Source organism: Cinclus cinclus, chromosome 2 (genome assembly GCF_963662255.1).
Source record: "Cinclus cinclus chromosome 2, bCinCin1.1, whole genome shotgun sequence".
NCBI classification, from domain to species: Eukaryota; Metazoa; Chordata; class Aves; order Passeriformes; family Cinclidae; genus Cinclus; species Cinclus cinclus.
Window position 1 is genome coordinate 117,446,884 of NC_085047.1, and position 25,895 is coordinate 117,472,778.

The window sequence follows — 25,895 nt, forward strand, 5'->3', positions numbered from 1 at the left end:
CCACTGTCCCCTGTCACAGCTGTCCCAAACATACTGGGGCTCCTGTCCACCTTCCCATGGTGCTGGGGAAACGCTGTCCCCCAAACTTTCCAAGAACCAGCACTCCCAAGAGCCAGGATTTGCTCCAGGATTGTCACTGGGGTTATGTCTGCAGGGAGCAGAGCCTTCACTTCCCAGAGCTCAGTGCTGCCCTGGCCCAGGCAGGGAGAGCTCTCCCAGTGAAATCACAGGGACTGGGGACACATCCTGACCTCCTCCAGTGTGATTTCTCAGCCAGGACCAGCCTTTCTAGCCATATGGAGAAGCAGCAGGTTCACCTGGTGGCTGTGCTGGTATCCAGAGGGACCTCCACAGGATGGAGAAATGGGCCAGCAGGAACCTCTGAGCTCAGCCAGGACAAGTGCCAAGCTCTGCCAGGACTGGGGAATGAGCCCAGTACCAGCACAGACTGGGGCCACACCAATGGACACACAGAGAAGGGCCTGGGGACACCAGGCTGACCAGGAGCAGAGTCTCCAAGAGTGCAGCAGGAGGAGCAGTGCCAGCAGGGGCAGGAGATGAACCTTCCCTTCTGCTCACCACTGCAGAGGCCTTGCCTGGGCTACTGGGTCCAGTGCTGGGCTCTCCAGTACAGTGGGCATTCCATGGATAGTGACAGGACAAGGGGAAATGGCTTTAATAAAGAGAGGAGAGATTTTGATGGGATATTTGGAAGAGTTCTCTCCTTGTGAGGGTGGGCAGGCCCTGGCACAGGGTGGAATTCCCAGAGCAGCTGTGGCTGCCCCTGGATCCCTGGCAGTGCCCAGTTCCAGGTTGGACATTGGGGCTGGGAGCAGCCTGGGACAGTGGGAAGTGTCCCTGCCATGGCAGGGCTGGCATGGGGTTTGAGGGTGGGATTTGAGGCCTCACCCAACACAACCCATCCTGGAATTCCATGATTTCCAAGTGGTATCTTGGAAGGGAGGAGTGCATTGGCCAAAGGAACAGTTGCCCAAACCCATCCTTGCTGGCCCATTGGTTTCCTGTGATTTGGCTGTTGCTGTGGCAGCATCAGGCATCTGGTCCAGGTTCCCTTCCTGGAGAGAGAGCTGGACCTTTCTGGGGGATAATTAATTGCACTCAGTTCCACATTTATTCTGAGATGGGAGAAATCTTATTCTGTCTCTCTGAATCTGAGCCTCTTGAGCAGCTTGTGATCTCCTGGCTCCTGCCAGCTGCCCCAGCAATTTGCAGATTCCTTCCTGGATCTGCTTCACCTTTATGCCATAAACGAGGGGCTTGAGCATGGGAGGCACTGTCAGGTAGAAATCAGCCACCAGCAGCTGGACATGAGGGGCCAGGCTGGGAGTGAACATCTGCAGGTCCATGGACAGGAGCCCACCGATGTAAAAGATGAGGATGACAAAAATGTGGGAGCCACAGATCCTGAGGGCCTTGAGCAGAGCTCTGTGTGAGGGCAGCCTGAGCACAGCCTGAGGATGCTGCAGTAGGAGAAGGTGATGAAGGCAGAATCTGTCCCCACCAGCAGGGTGGCCGTGGTCAGGCTGTAGCAGTGGCTGGTGGCCACTTTGGCACAGGTGTCACCATCCCCCAATACAGGTGGGCTTTGATCTCGGGGTACAAAAGACACACAGCAGGAGTAAACTTCAGTTTACTCACAGCAGAGCACTTTTATTTTGTGCTGACAATACAGTTATGCCATAGAGGCTAGAGATAAAGGAAACAAAGTAAAGAGAGAGAGAGAAAAGAGAGGAAGGGAAATAGCTACCAACAGATGGGACAACATCCTCGTGGTGTTCTGCCAGTGGATGTGTCTTCCTTCTGTGGGGAGATCTCAAAATACTTCTTCAAAGAGTCACCTTTTATAGTCTTTTCTCAAAGTGAATGACATCTGGCTGTGAGGTAGGGAGATTTATGGACCACTGTGTGCCCAGAGAGGCAGGTGCTGACATGACTGGGCTGGCACTATGACAGCACAGCACAGCACAGTGCACCTGTGACAGTCACCTGGCAAGCATCTACCTCAGCTCCTGTTCAAAGCCAACCAGGACAGGAACTCCTGTCTGGAGGGGGTGGGGTTCACTGGGGTCTTCTTGAGAAGGTCATGAGGCAAACGAGGGAAACTTTGGACTGTCTCTTACACCCAGGCCAGCCCCACCATGGCCGTGTGCTCGCAGTGGGAGTGAGGGATCACCTTGCTGCTGCAGCAGGGGAGGCTGGTGAGAAGGTACATCAGGGGGACCACGATGCCAACTGCCCTGGCCAGGGACAGCAATCCTGCCCGGATGGCCCTGGGCTGCTCAGGGTGGTGCTGCACCTCAGCAGTGGCAGATGGCCACGTACCCATCCAAGGACATGGCCAGGAGCAGCCCTGACTCCGCTGTGGTGAATGTGTGGGTGAAGAACATCTGGATGAAGCAGGACTCAAAGCCAATCTCCCTGGAATCCAACCAGAACACGCCCAGCATCTTGGGTAGGATGGCAGTGGAGAGGATGAGGTGGATGGTGGCCAGCATGGCAATGAAAGAGAGCATGGGCTGGTGCAGGCTCCTGTCCAGGACCACAGCCAGGAGCACCAGGACATTTCCCAGCACAGCTGTGATGTAGATGATGCAGAACGGGATGGAAATCCACATGTGGAAAACTTCCAGGTCAGGGATGCCCATCAGGAGGTAAGATGGGGAATTGGTGTGGGATTGGTTGGGGGCTGACATGGCATAGCCACTGTTCCAGCTGCCTGGAACAGTGACAGGAACGCTGGGGTTTGGGCTGTGGTGTGACCACAGAGCCCCCGGCATCAGGGAATTCTGCTCTGTTTGTTTGGGGAAAACACAGAACTCTTACCTGCACTCAGGCTTTGAGCTGTGCTGTGACCAGCACATCCCAGAAGCACAGAATGTCCTGAGCTGAAGGGACCCACAGGGACCTTTGATCCATGCCCTGTCCCTGCCCAGACCCCCCAACAATCCCAGCCTGGGCATCCCTGGCAGCTCCTGGAGCTCTGGCAGCCTCGGGGCCGGGACCATTCCCTGGGGAGCCTGGGCAGTGCCAGCACCCTGTGGGACAGGGCAGAACCTTTCCCTCAAATGCAGCTGAGCCTGCCCTGGGCCAGCTGCAGGCGCTCCCTGGGTGCTGTCCCTGTGCCAGAGCAGAGATCGGAGCTGTCCCTGCGCTGCCCCTCGGGTGGATGTTGAAGATATCTCCCCTCAGGCTCCTCCAGCCTTGGCCATGCCCATGTCTGTCTACAGGCTGGCACCAAGGTGTCCTGCCCTGCTGTGGCTTCCTGCAAGTATTGTCACTCCTAGTGGGCAGAAACGGGGCATAACCCCAGGCTCACAGAATTCTTTAGGTCACTAAAGACCTTTTAAATACCAGGTCCAACCCTAACTCAGACCTGCTGAGGCCACCAAGGACCCCAGGCTCTTTGGCCCCCGCCCAACCTGCAGAAGCATTTCTGTGGCAGAGTTCTGCCTCCCTCTTGCTCAGAGAGCCCTGGGCATGGCCAGGTCACGCAGGTCCATCCTTTGGGATGTGCAGAAACTGCTCCAAGTCTGCAGTGAAACTGGGCTGAGAGAAACTGCAGCCAGGGAAATAAAGGGAGCTCCCTGCTGTGGCCTGACCCTGAGGGACACAGGCACCACTGACAGCTCGGGCTGGAAGTCCTGGTCATGGAGAGCTCAGCTGGAATGGTTCTAGCCCTGCTCTGCTCACCCATGTGTGGGACTGAAGTCAAACCCTGCAGAGCAGGTCCTGCCAAACCCCTGCAGTTACACCAAATTTTGCCCTCTGGACCTCACAGGATTTGCTGAATTATGCTTGCCTGGTAGAAATTGGGCTGTCCAGGCTCTTGGGCGTGCAGAGGAACATGTCCATGTGCACAAGTGCTGATCCCCCTCAGGGCTATCACCCCCTGCTTGTCCTCCTCTTTAACTCTGGCTGTTCCTCCTGGCTGTGGCACTCCTCCTGTCTTCTCCTGGCCACAGAACCCTTATGGCAGAGCCCTTGAGAAACTAAAAGATATAAAATCAACACAAACTAAAGGCCCAGAGCAGTTTCTAATTTCCACTCACCAGTTCCAGTATCTCTCTTACTGAGGCTTTTTTGCACATTGTCAAGAGTTTGTGACCTGGTAAGAGTTGGAAGCTGGTAAGTGAAGTCAGATGAAAGCAGACAAAGACATCTGTCCTCTGCATGGAGGAGGGAGGTCCCAGCCTCCCTGAGAGAAGGACAGTCAGAGAACTTTACTTCTAATGTAATTTATTTGACTGGCAGCTTTGAACGATGTTAAACACCCTCTGCTAAAATATAAAATGAGCACAGCAGCTGGTGTGGATCATTTACATGACAGGAGAGGCATCCCCAGAGGTCCTTGGTGGGCTCTGCCCCTCTTGCAGGAGCCCTGGTACCTGGGGGCACTTCCCAGGATGTCTCTGGGGAGCAGGGACACTGCTGGGATGGGCTGCAATTGCCACCCTGACGTCAGAGCCCAGCAGAAAGCCCAGGAATCAACAGGTGATTTGGTCAATAGATAATGAAAGGGTTGGAATCAAATTAAATTACGGCAATCAACGCGGGCTGCAGGAAACAGCTACTGCCAAACAAAGCTGATTTCATTTTCTGCCAGTGAAAGCTTTGCTCAGCCGGGCTGTGAGCCACAGACAGAACTGCCCCCGTCCCTGTCCCCGTCCCTGTCCCTGTCCCCTCCCTTGTCCCTGTCCCTGCCCCTGTCCCCGTCCCCGTCCCTGCCCCTGTCCTGCTCCTGCTCCTGTTCCCAGGTGAGGAGCTGCCACAGGAACACTCCTGGGAAATATCAGAACTAGGTGATTCAGAGACCTCAAAGTGGAGCTGTCAGAACCATCATAAAATCACAGAACACACTGGTTTGGGTTGAGAGGGACCCCAAATCCCACCCAGTGCCACCCCTGCCATGGCAGGGACACCTCCCACTGTCCCAGGCTGCTCCCAGCCCCAATGTCCAACCTGGCCTTGGGCACTGCCAGGGATCCAGGGGCTGCTCTGGGCACCCTGCTCTTCCTAACACCTACTCAGGGTGCCAGTGCCCTGCCTGCCTCCGCCTGCTCTCCCCCAGTGCCCACTGGTGCCCCCAGCCCATTTCACCAAACTCTGCCTGCTGGTGAGCCCCAGCTCCAAACCTTTCCACTCCAGTACCTACTCTTGTGTCATGGCATTAAGAACATTATCCATGGTTGAAAATCTGGTTTGTATTAGAGAAAATGTGTATTCAGCTAATTGTGGATTAATTCTACAATCAGAAACAAGTCAACTCCTTTGCAGCAATTTCTGGGTTTGTTAGAAGTTTTGATGTTTATTTGTTTACTTGTTAAAGCTCTAGTCCTATTTTTGCCTAAAAAAAAATACTTAGGGAATCAAAATTTTACAGCTTTAGAATAGCAGTTTGGTTTGATAAGAAAGTATGAAAAGCTACTTTTAGAAGAAATTTCCAGGTACTGCCTTTTTTCCTGGTTCTCTCACATTGTGCAGGCTCCAGGCTGGATGCTGAAATCCCTCCAGCCCGGGCTGCCACCAGCACCCACCTGGCTCTCTCCATGCTCAGCTCCACCTTGGGGACAGCCACAGCAGAAAGGAACAACTCCTGTGCTGCAGGACTGTGCATAAATCACCTTGGGAAAGGCTGGGGGGAGATCCAGGGTGGGGATTCCCAAAGGTTTGAGTCCCCTCCAGGCTCCTCTGTAACAACCTCAGCAGGGCCAGAGGGGAAGAGGCTTAATCCCACATCTCATATCTCATATCTCATATCTCATATCTCATATCTCATATCTCATATCTCATATCAATCTCTAATGAATGGCACGTGCCAGGAGATCATGGAATCCTGGACTGACTGGGCTGGGTTTGAAAGGACCTTAAAGCTCGTCTCATCCCACCCCTGCCATGGCAGGGACACCTTCCTTAGACCAGGTTGCTCCAAGTCCCAGTGTCCAACCTGGCCTTGATGGCCAAGCCAGACAGGAATGTGCTGCACAAGTTGCCTCCAGCAGAACTAAGAGCCCTTTCTTGTGTTTGCCTGGAGAATGCTGGGGCAGTTCCATGCACAGTTCTGCTGCACTGTTGGCTGGAAGCTTTCAGTCCTGGCTTTCAGTACCCACCAGGCTCTCCCAAGCCCCAAGCAGTGTAAACCCAAAATATGAAAATTCAGGACAGAAAAATGTGCAAATTCAGGGCAGCAGAAGCATTCCGTCAAGTGATTTCTGAGATGTCAGGGAAGGTGCAGCAGAAAGATAAATATCACATAGACATGAAAAATTATGTTTGAGGTGAAGAATGGCAGATTCAACCCAGTTTTGAAACAGAAAGCAATCCAGTGAGCTTTAATTTGAATGTAGATGAAGACTTAAAGAAGGGGTTTGGGTGGATTTGTGGTGGGATCTGTAGACACAGATTTGTTTTGGGCTGTGACTGTGTAAGAGACAATCTGAAGTTTCCCTGATTTTCCTCACGACCGTCACAAGGAGACCCCAGTGAACCCCACTGGCTGCACACAGGAGTTTTCTGGCCTGGCTGGCTTTGAACAGGAGTTCTGGCCCGGCTGAGGTAGATGTTTACCAAACACCTGTGTGCAGGTGTGCTGTGCTGTCAGGGTACACCGCTCTCGAGCAGACAACAGCCCAGTCATGTCAGCACCTGCCTCTCTGAGCACACAGTGGTCCATAAATCTCCCTGCCTCTTGGCCAGACATCACTCACTTTGAGAAAAGACTGCAAAAGGTGACTCTTTGGAGAAGCCTCTGGAGATCTCCCCATGGAAGGAAGACCACGAGGACGCCGTCCCATCCTTTGGTAGCTATTTCCCTTCCTCTCTTTTTCTCTTTTCTCTATCTCTTTCTTGCCTTAAACTCTCTCTTCTATCACATAACTGTGTTGTTAGCACAAAATAGAAGTGCTCTGCTCTGAGTATATTGAAGCATACTGTTGTCTTCTGCCGTGTCTTTTGTACCTCGAGGTCAAAGGAACCATCACGACCCCTGCCTGTATTGGGGGATGGTGACAGACTGGAACCAGTCCTTCAGATCACCTTCATAGCTGTGGACACAGACAGTGATTTTAGGGCAGGATTCATAGAATGATGGAATGGTTTGGGCTGGGAAGGACCTCAAAGCCCACCTAGTGCCACCCCTGTCCACCCCTGTGGATTCCTGGATCAGGAATCCACATAATTATTACAATGTGTGAAACAGCATTTCATCCTTTCTTCCTGGAAAGGGTGCTCAGGCCTTGGCAAGAGCTGCCCAGGGAGGTTTGCAGTGCCCATCCCTGCAGGTGTCACCTGGACGTGGCACTCAGTGCTCTGGGCTGGGGACAAGGTGGCCGTGGGGCACAGCTGGGACTCCGTGGGCTGGGAGGGCTTTGCCAGCCTCAGGGATTTGGGGATTCTGTGATCATCAGCTAGGGGGAATGGATCAGAAATGCAGAATAAATGGGATTGTTCTGCCTAGGAAGTTTCTATGAGAGGAAGAAACTGATGTTTCAGGTTGTGCCACCAGGGATAACCAAGGGACTTTTAGTGTGTTGCTTGTGAAGGGTTTATTCCTTTGCTGGGTGCTTGCCAGGGCTCAGCTGACATCCTGAAATGAGCTGCAAGAGGAGAGAACAAGAAGAGCAAGGTCAGCTTCCAGCACTGGCTCCCCTCAATGGGCCCAACCCAGGAAATTCCTCCAAATTTGTAGAGAAAAGCAGTGCTCTGGGACATGAAATGTGATCATGAAATTCCCTTTTGCTGCTCTGTCTTCCTTCTGTCATCCACCCGTGACAGAAGCCTGTAACGGCAGGCAGGGAGAGGAAAATGCTGATTTCTGAGGGTTTGTTCAGATGGGAGAAGCTTGAAGGTATCATAGAAACACCAGAACAGTGTCCTGGAGGGACAAGGAGAGTCTGAGTGTGGTAGGCAGGATCTACACCTTCATTTGTGCTGAAAAGTTTTCTGCTGCTTCTGCTGCTTCTCCCCAGCAAGCAGCAAAGCCCAGGCAGTGTGACACACCAGGTCACCTGGAGAAATTGCCTGGAGGATCATCCCCAGGAGCTTTCCAGCACAGAGCAAGGCACAACACCTGCTCCTAGCCCAAACATGTAGGAGTTTTCTCTCCTCCCATCCCAGGCTGGCAGTTACAAACTCAAGGCTGAGCACATTTCTATCAGTATAAAAACCTGAGGTGGGAGAAGGAGACCCAGAGCACTTGGAGGATGAGCTCAGCAGCACTCTGCTCACACCTGTGCAGGTGGAAACCACGCTGTGTTGGGGCTGGGGTGTCCTTCTGACCCCACCTTGGGAATGGGAAGTGCCTTTGCACCTCCAGAATGTGCTGCCCAGAGGATTTTTGCTGTGAGAGCTGGAGCTCCTGCACACAGTCTGAGGCTTTCCCTGGCCTGGAGCCCTGAATAAACAGCACTGTCAGCTCTGGGGCTGGTCCTGCTGGGGCCCAACCCCAGATCTCCTCACTGGAGCCCCTCTCTGGAAGTGCATCCCACCCACGGGATTCCTGTGTTGGAAAGGAAAGTCAGTCCTGAGTCCCCCCAGTGCTGAGTCCCCCCCAGCCTGGGACAGAGCTGGAAATGCTGTGACTCGTCCTGTTTTACAGGGAACACAGACATGGAAGGGTTAAACCAGGCTGCTGGCAGCTTGGGAACAGGGTTCAATGTTCTCAGGCACTTGTATCCTCTGCTTTAGCCAAAATACCAAAGGGCCAGACCTCAACCCCTTGGCTCTCCAGGCATTTGGCTACCATGGCCCCAGAACAGTTCAATCGGCCTCCAAGTTACTTTGAGTCCTCCCCATGACACAAACCAAGAGGTTTTGCAGCCTGGCTCAGCCATTGTCCTTGGGCACATGAGGCCGAGCACTGCAAAGCCAATATTGTGGCACACGATGGTGCTGATGATGGTTTGTTGCTCAGAGGACTTTGTTTCCAGCCTGGCACCTGTGGCCCTGCAGCTGGCATGAGCCACTCCAGCAGCAAACATCTCTCTGCTGGAATTGTTTGTTTGGAAAGGGCAAACATGTCTGAGATTCTGTAATCCTGAACTTGGAAAAAACAGCTCCTCCCTCCCTGAGGTGCTCGATCCTCTGGGAAGCAGTTTCTGCACTTCATCCGGGGCACCAAAGCCCTCCAGGTTATTAAATAATGGTGCTCAGCCAGGTCCAGCTTTACTGGGTCCTTCTGGATCACAGTGGTTCTCCAGCCTCATTTCCCTATTGCAGAATCCCAGACTGGTTTGGGTTGGGAGGGACCTTAAATCCCACCCAGTGCCACCCCTGCCATGGCAGGGACACCTCCCACTGTCCCAGGCTGCTCCCGGCCCCAATGTCCAACCTGGAACCGGGCACTGCCAGGGATCCAGGGGCAGCCACAGCTGCTCTGGGAATTCCATCCCAGCCCCTGCCAGGGAACAATTCCTAATTCCCAGTATCCCATCCAATCCTACTTTGAAGTCATTCCCTGTGTCCTGTCCCTCCATGCCTTGTCCCCAGTCCCTGTCCAGCTCTCCTGGAGCCCCTTCAGGCCCTGCCAGGGGCTCTGAGCTCTCCCTGGATCCTTCTCCTGCCCAGGTGGGCACCCCCAGCTCTCCCAGCCTGGCTCCAGAGGGGCTCCAGCCCTGCAGCAGCTCCGTGCCTCCTCTGGGCTGGCTGCAGTGCTTCCAGGCCCACCCAAGGTTAAAATATTCCTCCTTTATGGGCCCAGGATCTGTTTGGCGTCTTTGTGCTGGGACAGACATCACGCACACATTGGGAGCAGTGCATTTGTTTATCATTTCTCTTCCTGGCTATTCCCAGGCAGCAGCTTTTCCCCTGTGATGATTCAGTCCCAGCAGTGATCAGCTTCCTTAAGACACTTCAATATTTCCATGCAGGTGTTTTTGCAGGTTGAGGAGTTGCCTGGGGGAGAGAACCAGCACCTGCAGGTGTTGTAAGTGCAGGCAGGATCAGGTCATACATCATCCTGGGTAGGTGGTTTTTTACTTTTAACCTGGTGTTGGGGCAGTATTTTTAAATGCAGTGCCACTCTCTGAGCCAAGTTCAAATTTTAGCCAAATCAAAGTGGAATCTGAAATAATCCACCCAGAATAGCTGCTGGGCAGCAGTGCTGATACATCTATGTAGGCTTTGGCTCTGGTGGAGTTAATGAGCTGCTTCATCACCTCCACACATCCCAGATTTAAGGAATTTTGTGGTCAAGACCTGCCACCACCACTGGCTGCCTCATTTAGGTTAATTCAACAGTACTGATTACCTGGCTCTTCCTTGGATAAACCCACCTCAAACAAGCTGCAGGCACGCAGGTGTTGTGACATCTGCCGGTCCTGTCACCTGGGCTCACCTGCAATTCCCTGCTCCAGCTCCAGTCCATCCCTCCTGCTTGCACACACCCAGGAATGACAAACATGACCGGGAAGAGAATGGATGGTTGGGAAAAATCCTGAGTTCTGGTGAGATGTGGCAAGGAAAACCTGTTGGGATGGGTGATTTGGGGTGAGTTCAGAGTTACATCACTGGGAGAGCCCCAACCCACCTGGCTGCACCCTCCTGCCAGGGAGATGTGGAGAGCCAGGAGGATGACCCTGAGCTTGGGGGAGCAGCTACTCCAGGTGGGATCACACAGGGCTGGGACCTGGTACTGGACACCTGGGTGTGTGTGCGACCCTCCCTGACTGAGGAGAGTCAGTTTGGATAAACGGGATCCTGGGAATCAGGAATTGTTCCCTGGCAGGGTGGGCAGGCCCTGGCACAGGGTGGAATTCCCAGAGCAGCTGTGGCTGCCCCTGGATCTCTGGCAGTGCCCAGTTCCAGGTTGGACACTGGGGCTGGGAGCAGCCTGGGACAGTGGGAGCTGTCCCCGCCATAGCAGGGGTGGGAATGGGTGGGATTTAAGGTCCCTTCCAGCCCAAACCATTTTAGAATTCTGTGATCTGAATATGCAAGTTTGCAGCACATGATGGAACACAAAAATCCACCCCAGCCACACCAGTTGTGCAGCAGGTCCCCTTCCTCCAGCCCTGGGCTCACTGGGCTTCAAGAGGGACAAGTGCCAGCTCCTGCCCTGGGCTCAGCACAGCTCCCTGCAGAGCTCCAGGCTGGGCACAGGGGCTGGATGTGAACCCAGGGATGCCCAGGTGGGCAGGAGGGTGATGGCACCTGGGCTGTGCCAGGGCAGGGATTGTCCCTCTGTGCTGGCACTGAGAGACCCTCGAGGGCTGTGTCCAGTTGTGGCTCCTGCAGGAGAGCCCTGGAGGGGCTGGAGCGTGTCCAGGGCAGGGAACGGAGCTGGGGAAGGGGCTGGAGCCCCAGGAGGGGCTGAGGGAGCTGGGAAAGGGGCTGAGCCTGGAGAAAAGGAGGCTCAGGGGGGACCTTGTGGCTCTGCACAACTCCCTGACAGGAGGGGACAGCCAGGGGGGGTCGGGCTCTGCTCCAGGAACAGGGACAGGAGCAGAGGGAACGGCCTCAGGCTGGGCCAGGGCAGGCTCAGCTGGGCCAGCAGCAGGAATTTCCCCATGGAAAGGGTGCTCAGGCCTTGGCAAGAGCTGCCCAGGGAGGTTTGCAGTGCCCATCCCTGCAGGTGTCACCTGGACGTGGCACTCAGTGCTCTGGGCTGGGGACAAGGTGGCCGTGGGGCACAGCTGGGACTCTGTGGGCTGGGAGGGCTGTGCCAGCCTCAGGGATTTGGGGATTCTGAGGGAGAGCAGCTCCCAGCTCACAGGGAAGAACACAAACATGAGAACATTGATTTTTTTTTTTCAATCTCTTTTCAGTTGTGTTTGTCCTCCTATGACTTAGAGATAATTTCTGTAGCCTGAATTAGTTATTGATGTGTGGGGCTGCTGCAGAGCTGATTCACAAATCAAATACAAATCAACAGCGCTGAGACACACTGAAGATAATGAAATCCATAATATTTCCACTGATTTAATGTACCTGCTTCCTTTATTTCCCCCAAGTCTTAGAACAAGGAGCTGCAGAACTGGAATATTTATAAATCTGTACTGATACAAGAGGTGGTTCCTCATGAAGTACACGAGCAAATCTGGCAAATCTATTTTACTGTTGAATCCCTGATCCAGCTCTTGCCATTCTCACCCAGCAGGTAAGAAATCCCCATGCCCAGGTAGCCCCTGCTGCCCTGAGGGTCACAGGATTTTTTAGGGTCTGTGTTTGCTTCCCCCAAGGTGTCCTCAGCAGCTCTTTCTCCAGCACAGAGCCCATGGCCAAGGAGACAGAAAAAAAATACAAATATCATATTTAAATATATATATATATATAATATATATAAATAAATTATATAAATAGTCATTTTTCACACTTGTGGGAGGTTCCCAATTTAGCTGTGCAGGAACTGAGCTTTGCACATACAGGAAAGGATGGAATTGGGTTGTTTTGAAGCTTTTTATGGACCTCCCTACTCCCAGAGTACTGGGCATGAGGGATCACAGGAGAGCTTTGAGATGCTGAGAGATGATGTGATAAACTGGACATCCAATTCAGTGTGGATTCATTCCTCTGGGGGGGCACCTGCTCAGGTGGGAGCTCTTCAGGGGTGCAGACCCTTCAGGGATGTGCCTGCTCCGTTTGGTATTTTCTGCCCTTTATAATAAATACACAATTCCCCTGGACCCCTGGCAGTGTCCCAGGCCAGGCTGGGAGCAGCCTGGGACAGTGGGAGCTGTCCCTGCCATGGCAGGGGTGGCACTGGGTGGGATTTAAGGTCCCTCCCAGCCCAAACCCATCTGGGATTCTGGGATTCTGGGATTCTGTGATTCCATGATTTTGTGATGGGTCTGTTAGTGATCCATGTGGAACCAGCCCAGAGCTCCCTCCTGGGCACCCTGCACCCCCTCCATTGCCAAAAACCACCCCAAAGCACCTCCCCACAAACATCCCGAGCTGCTGTTTGCAAATATGATTTTGCTGTGTGGATAATGAGTTAATTTGTCCCTAATTCAGGAAATTAAGCTCTTAACTGGGTTTGTGCTAGAACTTTCTGCTTCCACAAAGTGTTATTGATTTGCTTCTTTCAAAAATAAATTTCTAAATGATAGGTAGTGATTAAATGCAAGAAAAAGATGGCACAATGGTTAATTGTAGATGAATGTTTTGTGCTGAGTGTCACTCAGGGATGCACTGGGATGTGCTGCAGGGGAAGGAACACATCCCAGGTAAGTGGTAGCTCCTGACAGGCTTTCAGTGCCCCCATAAACCCTTCAGCTGCTTCATTGCAGCCCCAGGGCTGGTTCCCAGCACGGGTTAGCTGCAGGGTGAGCAGCCATAAATCACAGTTGTGTGTGCTGAGAGCCAGCCCAGGGACAGCTGAGGAGCCCCTTCCCATCCCCAAACCTTCCCATGGATCCAGGGCTGGGGGTGGCCCAAGGGGAAGTTCTGCCTGGAAAGTTTTAATTGGAGTCAGGATTGCTCTGATACCTGCAGGGTCCTCACCCCAGAAAGGGTGGGGAGGGCACAGTGGGCACCAGGATGTGGATATTGCCCATGGTGATGTGGACAAGTGGAGCCAGGACCTTCCCAAACTTGTGCAGAATTCCAGATCCTGGAATCCCCAAATCCCTGAGGCTGGCACAGCCCTCCCAGCCCACGGAGTCCCAGCTGTGCCCCACGGCCACCTTGTCCCCAGCCCAGAGCACTGAGTGCCACGTCCAGGTGACACCTGCAGGGATGGGCACTGCAAACCTCCCTGGGCAGCTCTTGCCAAGGCCTGAGCACCCTTTCCATGGGGAAATTCCTGCTGCTGTCCCAGCTGAGCCTGCCCTGGCCCAGCCTGAGGCCATTCCCTCTGCTCCTGGTTTTATCACAGAATCACAAAATGGTTTGGAACCTTAAATCCCACCCATTCCCACCCCTGCCATGGCAGGGTCACCTCCCACTGTCCCAGGCTGCTCCCAGCCCCAATGTCCAACCTGGAACTGGGCACTGCCAGGGATCCAGGGGCAGCCACAGCTGCTCTGGGAATTCCACCCTGTGCCAGGGCCTGCCCACCCTGCCAGGGAAGAATCCTTTCCTAATATCTATTTAGGAATTAGGAAGGAGTTGTCCAGTATCTTCCTGCTGTCTGATCCATGGTATGGTCTCCAACGTGTGCAGCTGCCCAGGAGCCTGCCCTCCCCACACTGTGCCAGCCAGGGTGTCCCAGCAGGGCTTTTAATCCAAAACACTCTGATTTCCACACCCTGGGACCATCGGAGCAGTGAGATGTGCTCTTCCAGCAGGACTGGGCCCAGCCCCCAGACCTTGATGCTCACGGACATTCCCGGGGTGCCAGGGAGCAGCTCCTGGCTGGCAGTGCCCCTGTGCTGCCTCTGCCTGCTGGTGCCACTGGGCAACTGCAGAGTACTCTGGGCCATCAGGGCAGAGCAGCTCCTGCCCACGCCCCGGGAGAGCCAGCGTGGCTCTGGCAGAGCTGGGGCTGTCCCTGAGCACCCTGCCCACCGTGCTGGCCGTGCTCTCTGCTCTGCCCTCCCTGCTGCCCTTCCTTGCCCAGCTGTTCTTCATCCACCCCTTCCTGGCCATCGACTCCAGGCTCCTGGTGGCCATGGCCTTCGACTGATTCGTGGCCATCTGCCACCCCCTGTGCTAGGGCTTGGTCCTGAGCGGTTCCCTGGTGGCCAGGGCAGGGCTGCTGATAGTCCTGGGGGCTTCTGCCTCGTTCTGCCTGGCACTGTCCTCGTGGCCAGGATGAATCTCTGCAGGTCCTACGTGCTGTCCCACTCCTTCTGCCTGCACCGGGACCTGCTGGGGCTGGCATGTGGGGACACCCAGCCCAGCAGCTGGTACAGGCTGGGTGCTGTGATCCTCACCCAGGGCCTGGACCTGCTGGCCATCCTCCAGTCCTGTGTGCTCATCCTCAGGGCCATCCTCCTGTCCTGTGTGCTCATCCTCGGGGCCATCCTGGGCACCGTCCCCCCAAGGGCACGAGCCAAAGCCTTCAGCACCTGCCTGTCACACCCCTGTGCCCTGCTCATCTTCCACATCCCCCTCCTCAGCCTGTCCATCATCCACAGGCTCGGGAAGTGCCTGCACCCCCTGGCCCCACGCTCCTGGTGCCCCCTGTGCTGAACCCCCAGGGTACAGCTGGAAAACAAAGCAGATCCCCAGGCACATCCTCCTGCTGCTCTGCTGCACAGGGACCCCGCAGCAGGACCAGTCCCAGGGCCCCAAACCACACTCCTCCCTCCATTCCTCTCCAGACTGCAGTCCCAGAGGGACAATTTCCTCGTGCCAATCCCCTCCTTCTGCTCCTCTCCTGACTCCTTGCTCGTGGCCAATATCCTCTCCTGGAAAAAGCTCCTTGTGCTCCTTCCCATCCCTGACACCTCTCTGTGGCACAGCTCTTCTCCTCTCCACGGAGGGATGGGTTGTGACAGTCCACACTGTCTCTCTCACATTTTGGGATGATCCACGCTCTGAAGGGTGCCCAGAAGGCAGAGCTGGGGTGGCCCTGGGGCAAAGCTGCTCCCTGCAGGCTGCTGGGAGCAGGCTTTCACTGGAATTCCCTGCTGAGAGGGGATTTGGTCTCTGCAGAAATACAGACAGTGTTTCCAGACTTGTGTTTTTTATTTGCAATATTCCTGTTCAGTGCAGGTTATGAAACTGTCAGTTCCCAGAGCTGTGTGGCCCTCTGAGATGCCTCAGTTTGCCCTGTACAGCCAGTGTGAGTCACATCTTTGCACTTATGGAGACCAGAACTTACAGAGAACTGGTGGCCTGTGGACACAACGGCAGAAATCCGAGTCACCTGGGACACAAAGCCAGAAATGTGGCTGTGGTCCCTTGAAGGGTCTGCAGCAGAGTGTGTGGTTTTTCCTGCCTCATGATATCATCTGCTCAGCCCATAAACCTTTTGGGAACATCAGGAACATCTCTCCCACTGCCCAGGTTATGATCCCAGTGAGGACAGGCTGCTCTGAATGGAGCTCTAGGGTGCCCTGGGTGTGCAGTGCCATCTAAAATCATCCTGAGACGTGTGGGGCTGGCTGGGCATGGCCACCCTCCCTCAGGGACACTCGAGATGCAGAAGTGATGAGTTTCATACCTGGGCTGGCCCTTTCAGAGCACCCAGTGGTCACTGAGGAGCCTCCACCCCATCACAAGGCAATCCCTCCTGATTAACTACATCCAGAATTGTGTAAAATAATTCCTGGAATTGTGTAAAATAATCCTCCCTGCAAGGAAATTCCTGACTTTGTCCTGCCTGCAGGGTCCTGCCAGGACCTTTCCTTGACTCTTTCCTGGGGCTGGTCTCCTCCTCTGGGACAGCTCAGCCCAGCCTGCTCCTTATCCCAATGGCTGAGTGGACAAGGAGAAAGAGAAAGGGAAACCACAGAATCCCAGACTGGTTTGGGTTGGGATTAAAGCCCAAACCTTAAATCCCCCCCAGTGCCACCCCTGCCATGGCAGGGACACCTCCCACTGTCCCAGGCTGCTCCAACCCCAATGTCCAGCCTGGCCTTGGGCACTGCCAGGGATCCAGGGGCAGCCACAGCTGCTCTGGGAATTCCACCCTGTGCCAGGGAACCATTCCTGATTCCCAGTATCCCATCCAATCCTACTTTGAAGCCATTCCCTGTGTCCTGTCCCTCCATGCCTTGTCCCCAGTCCCTGTCCAGCTCTCCTGGAGCCCCTTCAGGCCCTGCCAGGGGCTCTGAGCTCTCCCTGGATCCTTCTCGTGTCCAGGTGGGCACCCCCAGCTCTCCCAGCCTGGCTCCAGAGGGGCTCCAGCCCTGTGAGCACCCTGGAGCTCCTGAACTGACCCATGTGTGCTGCTGCTGCTGCTGCAAAGGCACTGTTGACAGCTCAGACTGTTTGCTGGCAAAATGGAATTTTGGGATGGCAAATACAGTGTGCAGGTCCAGGGCTGAGGAAATGCAGGAGAGGAAAGGCAGCGACAGCTGGAAAGCACTTGTAGAGAAATTGGTCTGTCCATGATTGCTTTGGGTGCTGCTGTGGAAAGTCAAACAGAGCAAAGCAAACAGAGAATGCTGGGAACACTCGTGGGGCTGTCAATGATTAAATGCAGTCAGAGAATGGCTGTGAGCTGGGAACAGCTGGAGAGCAGCCAGGTTTGGGGGAGCTGTCAGGATGGGAGGGAGAGCCCTAGGGAAGGCAGGGCATGACCCTGTCCTGGGTCACCCCACAGTCAGGGGATCCTGCCCCTCTTCTCTGCTCTCATGAGACCCCAGCTGGAGTGTGGCCAGCTCTGGGGCCCCAAAGCAGGGACAGGGATGTGCTGGAGAGAGCCCAGAGGAGGCACGGAGCTGCTGCAGGGCTGGAGCCCCTCTGGAGCCAGGCTGGGAGAGCTGGGGGTGCCCACCTGGACACGAGAAGGATCCAGGGAGAGCTCAGAGCCCCTGGCAGGGCCTGAAGGGGCTCCAGGAGAGCTGGACAGGGACTGGGGACAAGGCATGGAGGGACAGGACACAGGGAATGGCTTCAAAGTAGGATTGGATGGGATACTGGGAATCAGGAATGGTTCCCTGGCAGGGGCTGGGATGGAATTCCCAGAGCAGCTGTGGCTGCCCCTGGATCCCTGGCAGTGCCCAGTTCCAGGTTGGACACTGGGGCTGGGAGCAGCCTGGGACAGTGGGAGGTGTCCCTGCCATGGAACTGGGCCGGGATTAAATGGGATTTAAGATCCTTTCCAACCCAAAGCTTTTTATGATGATCAATAAATGACACTGCCTCACTTGATTCTTATTCTGATCAACATTTGTGTTTTGTACCAATCTCACATTCTAGTCCCATATTCCTTTGGGATCAGGTGACCCCACACAGCCCTTCAGAGATTCAGCTGGGCTTGTGTTGATGGATTTGGAAGAGATTTTCTTTCCAGGAAGGGAGAAATGTCTCTGCATCAGCACAACTTTGTTACCAGCAAAATTTCATCTGCTCTGCATGGCAAAAAATACAGGAGTTAAGGAGTTAAAGGAGTTAAGGAGATCAGACTGAAGCAGAGTCTGATCTGGGACACTCTGGTGCATTCCACTGAGAATGGAATTCTCAGTTCTTTTAGTTGTTTGTTGGAATTTGTTCTTTTTATTGTTTAGGATCAGCCACTGAAGTCCTCTGCCTCCGTATCTTGGGATTTCACCATCCTGTGGAAGTCCAGAGAACTTTCCTGTGGTCCAACACGGATGGTGTGATCTAACATGAATGGTGTGAACCTGAGGGCAGTCATGCTGGGAAAGTTTGCTGCATCTTGGCAATTGGACATGGACTGATGTCCTGACCTGGTGCGAGGACACAAAATCCTCTGTTTATGCCTCCATATCCACATCACCAGACAGAGCAGCCTTGGCTCAGGGCAAACAGGATCTGTGCATGAGTCCCAGCCCTGAGAATGTAGCAGGTCACCCCAGGATCAACTGGATGGTTCAAGTCCACCGCATGGGACACTACAAAGGGATACAGGGCTCTTCAAATGATGAGAAAAACCTCCCAAAATGCAGCTTCTGAGTTTCCCCAGATCTGGGGCTACCTGTGAAGACCAAGTCCCTGCAGCTGTGGAGCTCATCTGCTCCAAGATGAGCTGAGATGTTCTGTCACTTCAAACAGGGAAACTTCAAACCAGATCCTGACCCCAAACCCACATCCCAAATCCTAAACACTTGTCTCAGCTTTCCCCTGGGAAGCGTTTATAGCTTTTTAGGTCCTGCAGAAATAAACCCTCAGATTTTGCCCTGGGCAGCTGCTCCAGGGCTGGACAATTTTGCAGGCAGAATTTTTCCCAATGTCCAGCCTGGGGCTGTTCCCTCTCCTCCTGTCCCTGTTCCTTGGAGCAGAGCCTGGCTGTCCCCTCCTGTCAGGGATTGCGCAGAGCCAGAAGGGCCCCCCGAGAGACACAGCTGGTCTGTGATAACAGCACAGAAACACCTATCCATGGGCAGCACGGGGGCTGAGATCACTCAGCATCACAGCTGCTCATATATCGATTATAAATTCCCCTGGATCGTTCTCCCATTCCTTCTGGAAGCAGAATCATCTGATATTGTTTAGCCAGATTGAATTTTGACCAGTTTGATGACATCCCAGTGACTTATTTTGAAGAGTTCATTGCAGAATTGCAGCATAATGTTGTTACTGCCTCTTCTCACAGCTCTGCCCTCATCTCCTGGCATTGTTAGTGAGATGCCCGGTGCAATATTTTTCAAAAATCTGATTATAGCAGAGTGATAAAGGAGAATGGACACATTTGGCCTTATGAGAATGAAACTACTTCAAGCTGCAGAACATAAGATCTGATGAGGAGATCAAAACACAGACTCTTTTAAACCTTTTCACAATTATATCATCCCTGGAAGTGTTCCAGACAGTTGGAAAGGCCTTGGAGCAACCTGGTCTGGTGGAAAGTGCCCATGGCAGGGGATGGAACAGGGTGAGCTTTAAGGTCCCTTCCAACCCAAACTGGTCTGGGACTCTATGATTCTGTATTCTGGAATTTGGTATCTTTAAACTTTGTGAAACAGGGTGAAGACAAATGTGAAATTCCTATACCTCTCGCACACCTCAACCCTGCCTCTTTGATCCAGATGTGCCAAGGCAACCTGGAAACACTTAAATTAATTTTCCTTCCTTTCTAGGAAGGAAATCCTCCTGCAGAGCAGGCTGTAGCTGCCCCTGTCCCTGGCAAGCACCTGGATCCATCTGGCCCATTTGGGGCACCCAGGAGTGCAGCAGAAATCACAGTGAGCTTTTCAGTGACACTCCTGTGCTGCTTTGGCAGAGCAGTGGTCTCTCCACAGGTAATGCTGTGCTCTCTCCCCTGCAGCCATTCCTGCTGGAGCTGTGCTGTGGATGGGGAGCCTGAGCAGGATGGGGAAGCCCCTCAGGATGGAGGTTTGTCCAACAAATGATGTTTGTGGTGCTGGGTTTGGGGACTGGACACTGCTGGCCTTGGCACCACCCAGCAGCAGGAGTTTCACAGCTTTGCCTGACATTCCTTCCCCTTCAGGGGAAATTTATTGCATCCCAGTTGTTATTTAGAATCCCAGAATATCCTGAGTGGGAAGGGACCCACATGTGTGACCCAGTCCCAGCCCTGTCCCTGCCCAGCCCCCCCAACAATCCCAGCCTGGGCATCCCTGGCAGCTCCTGGAGCTCTGGCTGTGCCCATTCCCTGGGGAGCCTGGGCAGTGCCAGCACCCTCTGGGACAGGGAAGAACCTTTCCTAAAATCCAACCTAAATCCCTCCTGGCCCGGCTCCAGCTGCTCCTGGGTGATGTCCCTGACCTTGGGCTCCTCCAGGCTGCACTGACCCAGTGACCTCGTGGGGACCCCCAGACCCTTCCCCATCCCCGTGTCCCTCCTCTGGACTCTGTCTAAAAGCTTTAGATCTCTCATTTGCAGCTCGTAGCCAGCACTTTCCTGCCTGGCAGAGGTTTGGGCCATGCTTGGCACTCCTGCTCTGAGTCTGAATTTCAGCCAGGCTGTGCCTCTGAACCTCTCTGCCCTCTCCCTTCAATATGGGCAAGCAAAACCCAGTGTTTGCAGATGTCTCTGGGACTGTTTGATTTTCCATCCCATGCACTAAAAGTGGAGTCTGCTGCCTGTGCAGCCTCGCTCCCTGAGCCCTCTGCATTTTCTGAAGCCCCGCTGGGTTATTTCCCTGATGGGCCAAGCCAGGCATTAACTGTGTCAATGTTTGCCCCTGAGGAGCTCATCCACTGGGCAGGATGGGTGTGGGGGCACGGGGCTCCATGTGTCACTCCTGGCAGCACAGGAAATTGGAATTGGCTGATTCCGCTTGGCTCTACCTGGGGCTTTGTGCTGATTGCAATTAAAGTCATCATTTCTCTCCTGGAGCTGCCCCAGTGCCCTCACCCCTGCACGAGCTGCAGCTGCGAAAAAGGAGCCTGGGCTGGAGTGGGAGCATCTCCCTCTGATATTTCTTCCGTGGTCAGTGTTAAGGTCACCCTGTTGTTCATAAGATAATGAATCCCAGAATGCCCAAATCCCTGAGGCTGGCACAGCCCTCCCAGCCCACGGAGTCCCAGCTGTGCCCCACGGCCACCTTGTCCCCAGCCCAGAGCACTGAGTGCCACGTCCAGGTGACACCTGCAGGGATGGGCACTGCAAACCTCCCTGGGCAGCTCTTGCCAAGGCCTGAGCACCCTTTCCATGGGGAAATTCCTGCTGCTGTCCCAGCTGAGCCTGCCCTGGCCCAGCCTGAGGCCGTTCCCTCTGCTCCTGTCCCTGTTCCCTGGAGCAGAGCCCGACCCCCCCCTGGCTGTCCCCTCCTGTCAGGGAGTTGTGCAGAGTGAGAAAGCAGAAAGGCAAGAGAAGGGGAAGGGGAAGGGGAAGGGGAAGGGGAAGGGGAAGATTTGGCTGGAAGGAACCTACAACAATTCAGCCTATCAGCCTGACCACTCTAAGGAAGCTCCTGTAGAAATCCAGATTGTCAGAAAATGAATTTTCAGCCCTGAGTAGAGACAATAAAGCAATACAGGAAAGGTCTGTAAGATAAAAAATGGGAAGGAGATGATCCATATGGAATCATTATTCATTATCATTATTCCATATGGAATTTTTATTCAGCTTCAGTCACGCTATGAGAACCAGGAAGGGGAGAACACACCCTGGAAATGTCAGCATATTAAAGAATATTTATAAACAGGTATTTGAGGTCACCGCCAGTACAAACATTTCTATGATTTTGATCAAATAAAAAATACTTTTAAAAATGAGCTTATAGTGGAATTATGGAACTCATCACTGCTGGATGTGGTGGGATCCCAAAGGATGTGTAAAATGATCAGACAAGTTCACAGGTGAGAGATTTTTTGTTTTCTATGAAACAGTGGCTGAGGTGCTGCCTTCCACTCAGAAAACCTCTGAATTGATTGCCGTGTGCTGGGACAGATGCAAAGGGAATGATAAACTGCAAATGACCTTCCTAAGTGGCCATGAAGAGCCACTCTTCATGGATGGCAGGATGGCAGGATGGAGGATTCTTTAATTTACTCAACAGAACAGATTTCCAGAGTGGTTTGGTTGGAAAGGGACCTTCAAGGCCACCCCATTTCAGCCCCTGCCATGGGCAGGGAACCTTCCACTAGAGCAGGTTGTACCAGCCTGGCTTTGAACCCTTCCAGGGATGGGGCAGCCACAACTTGCTTGAATCTCACACCTATTGCACAGTGTGAGATTGTTTCATCTTACCAGGTATGCTCCAAATCTTACAATTCCTCCTGTCTGTGCCTCAAGAGCTGCCCACACCAGCCTCCCACAGGAATGTCTCCCTCCTGTGCTCCCACCAAGCCACTCCTGCTGGTTTTCTGCAGAATTTCCTTTCCCAGACCCATGGGTAGTGCTGTGTGTGAGGAGGGTGTGAGCAGCTCTCATCTGTTTTCCCATCTTTAAGAAAATGAGAGGAGCTGTCCCAGGAGCCCCTTGGCACCCACAGTCTGTGCTGGGAGTGCTCAGGATCTGAGGCTGGACCAGTCCCATGAACTGAGCCTGCAGGGCAGAGTTCAGGGCCCAGTGCTGAGAGGAGTGTGGGAAGGGATGGAGGAGGGAGGGAAAGGTGGGGAGGTCACGGAATCCCAAATCCCTGAGGCTGGCAAAGCCCTCCCAGCCCACGGAGTCCCAGCTGTGCCCCACGGCCACCTTGTCCCCAGCCCAGAGCACTGAGTGCCACGTCCAGGTGACACCTGCAGGGATGGGCACTGCAAACCTCCCTGGGCAGCTCTTGCCAAGGCCTGAGCACCCTTTCCATGGGGAAATTCCTGCTGCTGGCCCAGCTGAGCCTGCCCTGGCCCAGTCTCTTGTCCTGTGCTCCCACATGAGAACCTTTACCAGACCCCATCCCTGGAGGTGTCACCTGGATGTGGCACTCGGTGCCCTGGGCTGGGGACAAGGTGGGGTTCAGGCACAGTTTGGTCTAGGACAGCTTCTCCAATCTCCATGATCCTGGGATTCTGTGGATTTCCTGCTGTCCATGGAGGGCAGTGCCCAGCACAGATGGGTTTACAGCTGCAGAAGTCTTCTAAGGCCAGAAGCTGCATGTTCTACAGACACCTCACGTGAGTCAAACCCATTTGCTTTCCCTGGCCTGGTTCAGGCACAGCAATGGTGGTTAAATTCAGTTTCCACCCCACAGCTGAGGGGACAAAGATAAACTCACTGCCACAAGACATCTTGACACAGATGGCTCCTGGGCCACCCGAGGAGACACCTGGGGCTGTGTTTGCCTCTCTGATATCCAGTTTGTTTTTATTGTGCATACATTATGATTTTAATTAAACATTTGGTGTCTCACCGGTCAAGGGGAGACAGCCAGAACTTCCCCTCTGTCATTCCCTCGGAGCTATGCTACAAGCACTCCTCTTGCAAAATTTATTATTTCCACTACGGGTTTATCCTCCCAATAAAAATTAAGTGTATTGCCAGCACTGTGGCTGCAGCACCGCCAGCCATAAATCACCGGGAGCCATAAACATGTCACCAATAAACTATCAGGAGAAAATCCTGCCTGCTGGGAGGGCAGCATAAATGGCAATGCTCATTTACTGCACACACTCCTCCTGCTGTTTGCACACGGGAGCCGGGGCTCGGCGGCTCCGGCTGACTGGGCAGGGTCAGCGTTAAAAGAGCTGCCCTGGGGACAGGGACACGGACAGACACAGGATCTACCCCTGCTCCTCCACACGGCTGAACCTGCGCTGGTCCAAGAGCCCCCAGCACCCTGGTAAGTGCAGGCAGCTCCTCCCTGTGACCCTTTGTGGGGACAGTGACACGGGTGGGATTGTGGCCCCAGTGACCCCTTGGTGACCCCTTGGTGGCCCCGTGGTGGCCCCGTGGTGGCCATGGATGGGATGTGGCCCCAGTGACCCTTTTTGGGGACAGTGACATGGGTGGGAGTGTGGCCCCAGTGACCCCTTGGTGGCTCTGTGGTGGCTCCATGGTGGCCATGGGTGGGATGTGGCCCCAGTGACCCTGTTGGTGGCTCCGTGGTGGCCATGGGTGGGATGTGGCCCCAGTGACCCTGTTGGTGGCTCCGTGGTGGCCATGGGTGCGACGTGCAGAGGGAGGCCCGGTGACATCTCCGGCGCAGCCATGGCCGTGGTGTCCCTGTGCTGTGGCTTGGTGTGACACCAGCTGCTCTCCCACTCCTGGGGGCTGTGTCAGCTGTGGGCATGGCCCGTCCCTGTCCTGGCTCCAGTGTCACCAGCTGGGCTCTCTGGGAGTGCATCCCCAGGGTTCCTGTGCTGACCCTGCTCCCATCACTGAGCCTCACTGGTACCTGGGGTGGGCAGCGATGCCATCGTGCAAACAGCAAGGTCTCTTGGGGAAGAAGCAGATTTCTGAGCCTCATCCAGCCCCGGCTCCCAAGGCCCTGCTCCTGCCCTGACTGACCAGAACCCTAAAAACACCAACATTTTGAGTTATTGCTGAACATCAAACTCAGAGACAGGCAAAAGCCAGGAGATGGCTTTAAAGGCATGAGAAGGGACGACACCGTGTCCTCCACAAGGGGTTCACCCTGGTGCCTGGCCTCTTCTCCCAGGCAGGCTGGGCTGCTCCTGGGGAGCAGGAGCACCTGGGGCACTGAGCAGGAGTCACCCCCTCTGTGGCTAGGTGGCTCACAACCACCTACCAGGGCTACCACGAATCTTCAGCTTGGTATCCCCCAGGAATGGGAGGTTTGCTTCCTCCTCAGAGCTCAGCTGTACAAGAAAGGTGCAATTGCCATCCCATGATGGTCAGCCATGGGATCTTTTCTGACCTGGTTCTGTGATTCTGTGATTCTGTGATTTTGTGGCACACAGCACACAGGTGTGCTGGAAGTTCAGTTGTATGTTGCCTGCACATACAGACATGCACAGGAACATGAACGAGCATGCCTGGCTGTTTATGTTTCATACATTGTACGTGTGTTATTTATGCATATCCCTTACAGACACACACATGAACACGGAGGGGTAAATCCCTCCAGGACTGGAATCTGTATCTGTAACGTGATGGGGCACATAACAAACCAGAGCAGCTCAGAGTGGAGCAGAGTGAATAAATCCATAAATCATATTTCTGAGTAACCTCTGCACTGTGGTGGGGGTTGCTGGTGTTGGACAAAGTCAGGTTTGAGGGAAGATTTTCTTATAAGTGCAGCATCTCCTACAGACCCAGGGAGTTCTCACCAGTCCCTTCTTTCCTTGGTGCTCTAAGAATCTCTTTATCCACCTCCATATTCCTGGAAAACTGATGAATCTCAGTGTCTTTGAGCGTTCTGGATGTCTGCCAGAAGCTGTGCTCAGGAACACAGGCCTTCACACACTGGGATTTTTAGGTTTTTAACCCAGGCCCCGGATGTGACTGTGCTGCAGGGTCAGCAGATTGACTTCCCTGCTCAGATCGCACAATCATGGAATGGTCTGGGTAGAAAAGGGACTTTAAATCCCACCCAGCGCCAGCCCAGCCATGGCAGGGACACCTCCCACTGTCCCAGGCTGCTCCCAGCCCCAATGTCCAACCTGGCCTTGGGCACTGCCAGGGATCCAGGGGCAGCCCCAGCTGCTCTGGGAATTCTACCCTGTGCCAGGCTCTGCCCACCTTCCAGATGTTGTTGCATTGGCAGAAAGGGGCAGGTCTTACCCTCGGAGAGCTCTGAGCCAGCAGTGAGGACCAGGGGTACCTGTGGGCAGTTTCTCTTGGTACCTTCAGGCTCTGTGGAAGCCTTGGGGGATGCAGCAGCTGCCCACCCATGCCCAAGCCCCCCAGGCACTGCCAGGCTCTCCCGAGGAAGGGCTGAGCTTGTCCTTTCAGTCCCTGGCTCAGCAGGGCTGCAGGACAGGGTGATTCTGATGCCAACACGTGGCTCTGCCCTGCCTAGAGAAAATCAAATGATTTGGGGCTTTCCCCAGGTCCCA

General features: G+C 54.2%; 1 protein-coding gene and 1 pseudogene across 1 annotated transcript; one reads left to right on the plus strand and one right to left on the minus strand.

Moving 5' to 3' along the window:
* Window positions 1-1,109: 1,109 nt before the first annotated feature.
* On the minus strand, window positions 1,110-2,714 carry LOC134057945 (olfactory receptor 52K2-like). The gene is given in 5 exon segments (XM_062514985.1): window positions 1,110-1,471; window positions 1,474-1,578; window positions 2,149-2,295; window positions 2,298-2,324; window positions 2,327-2,714. Coding segments are annotated over 5 exon segments (1,029 nt in total).
* A 6,187-nt stretch (window positions 2,715-8,901) lies between these two features.
* Window positions 8,902-15,808, plus strand: LOC134057946 (olfactory receptor 51L1-like; annotated as a pseudogene).
* The last annotated feature ends 10,087 nt before the right edge of the window (window positions 15,809-25,895 follow it).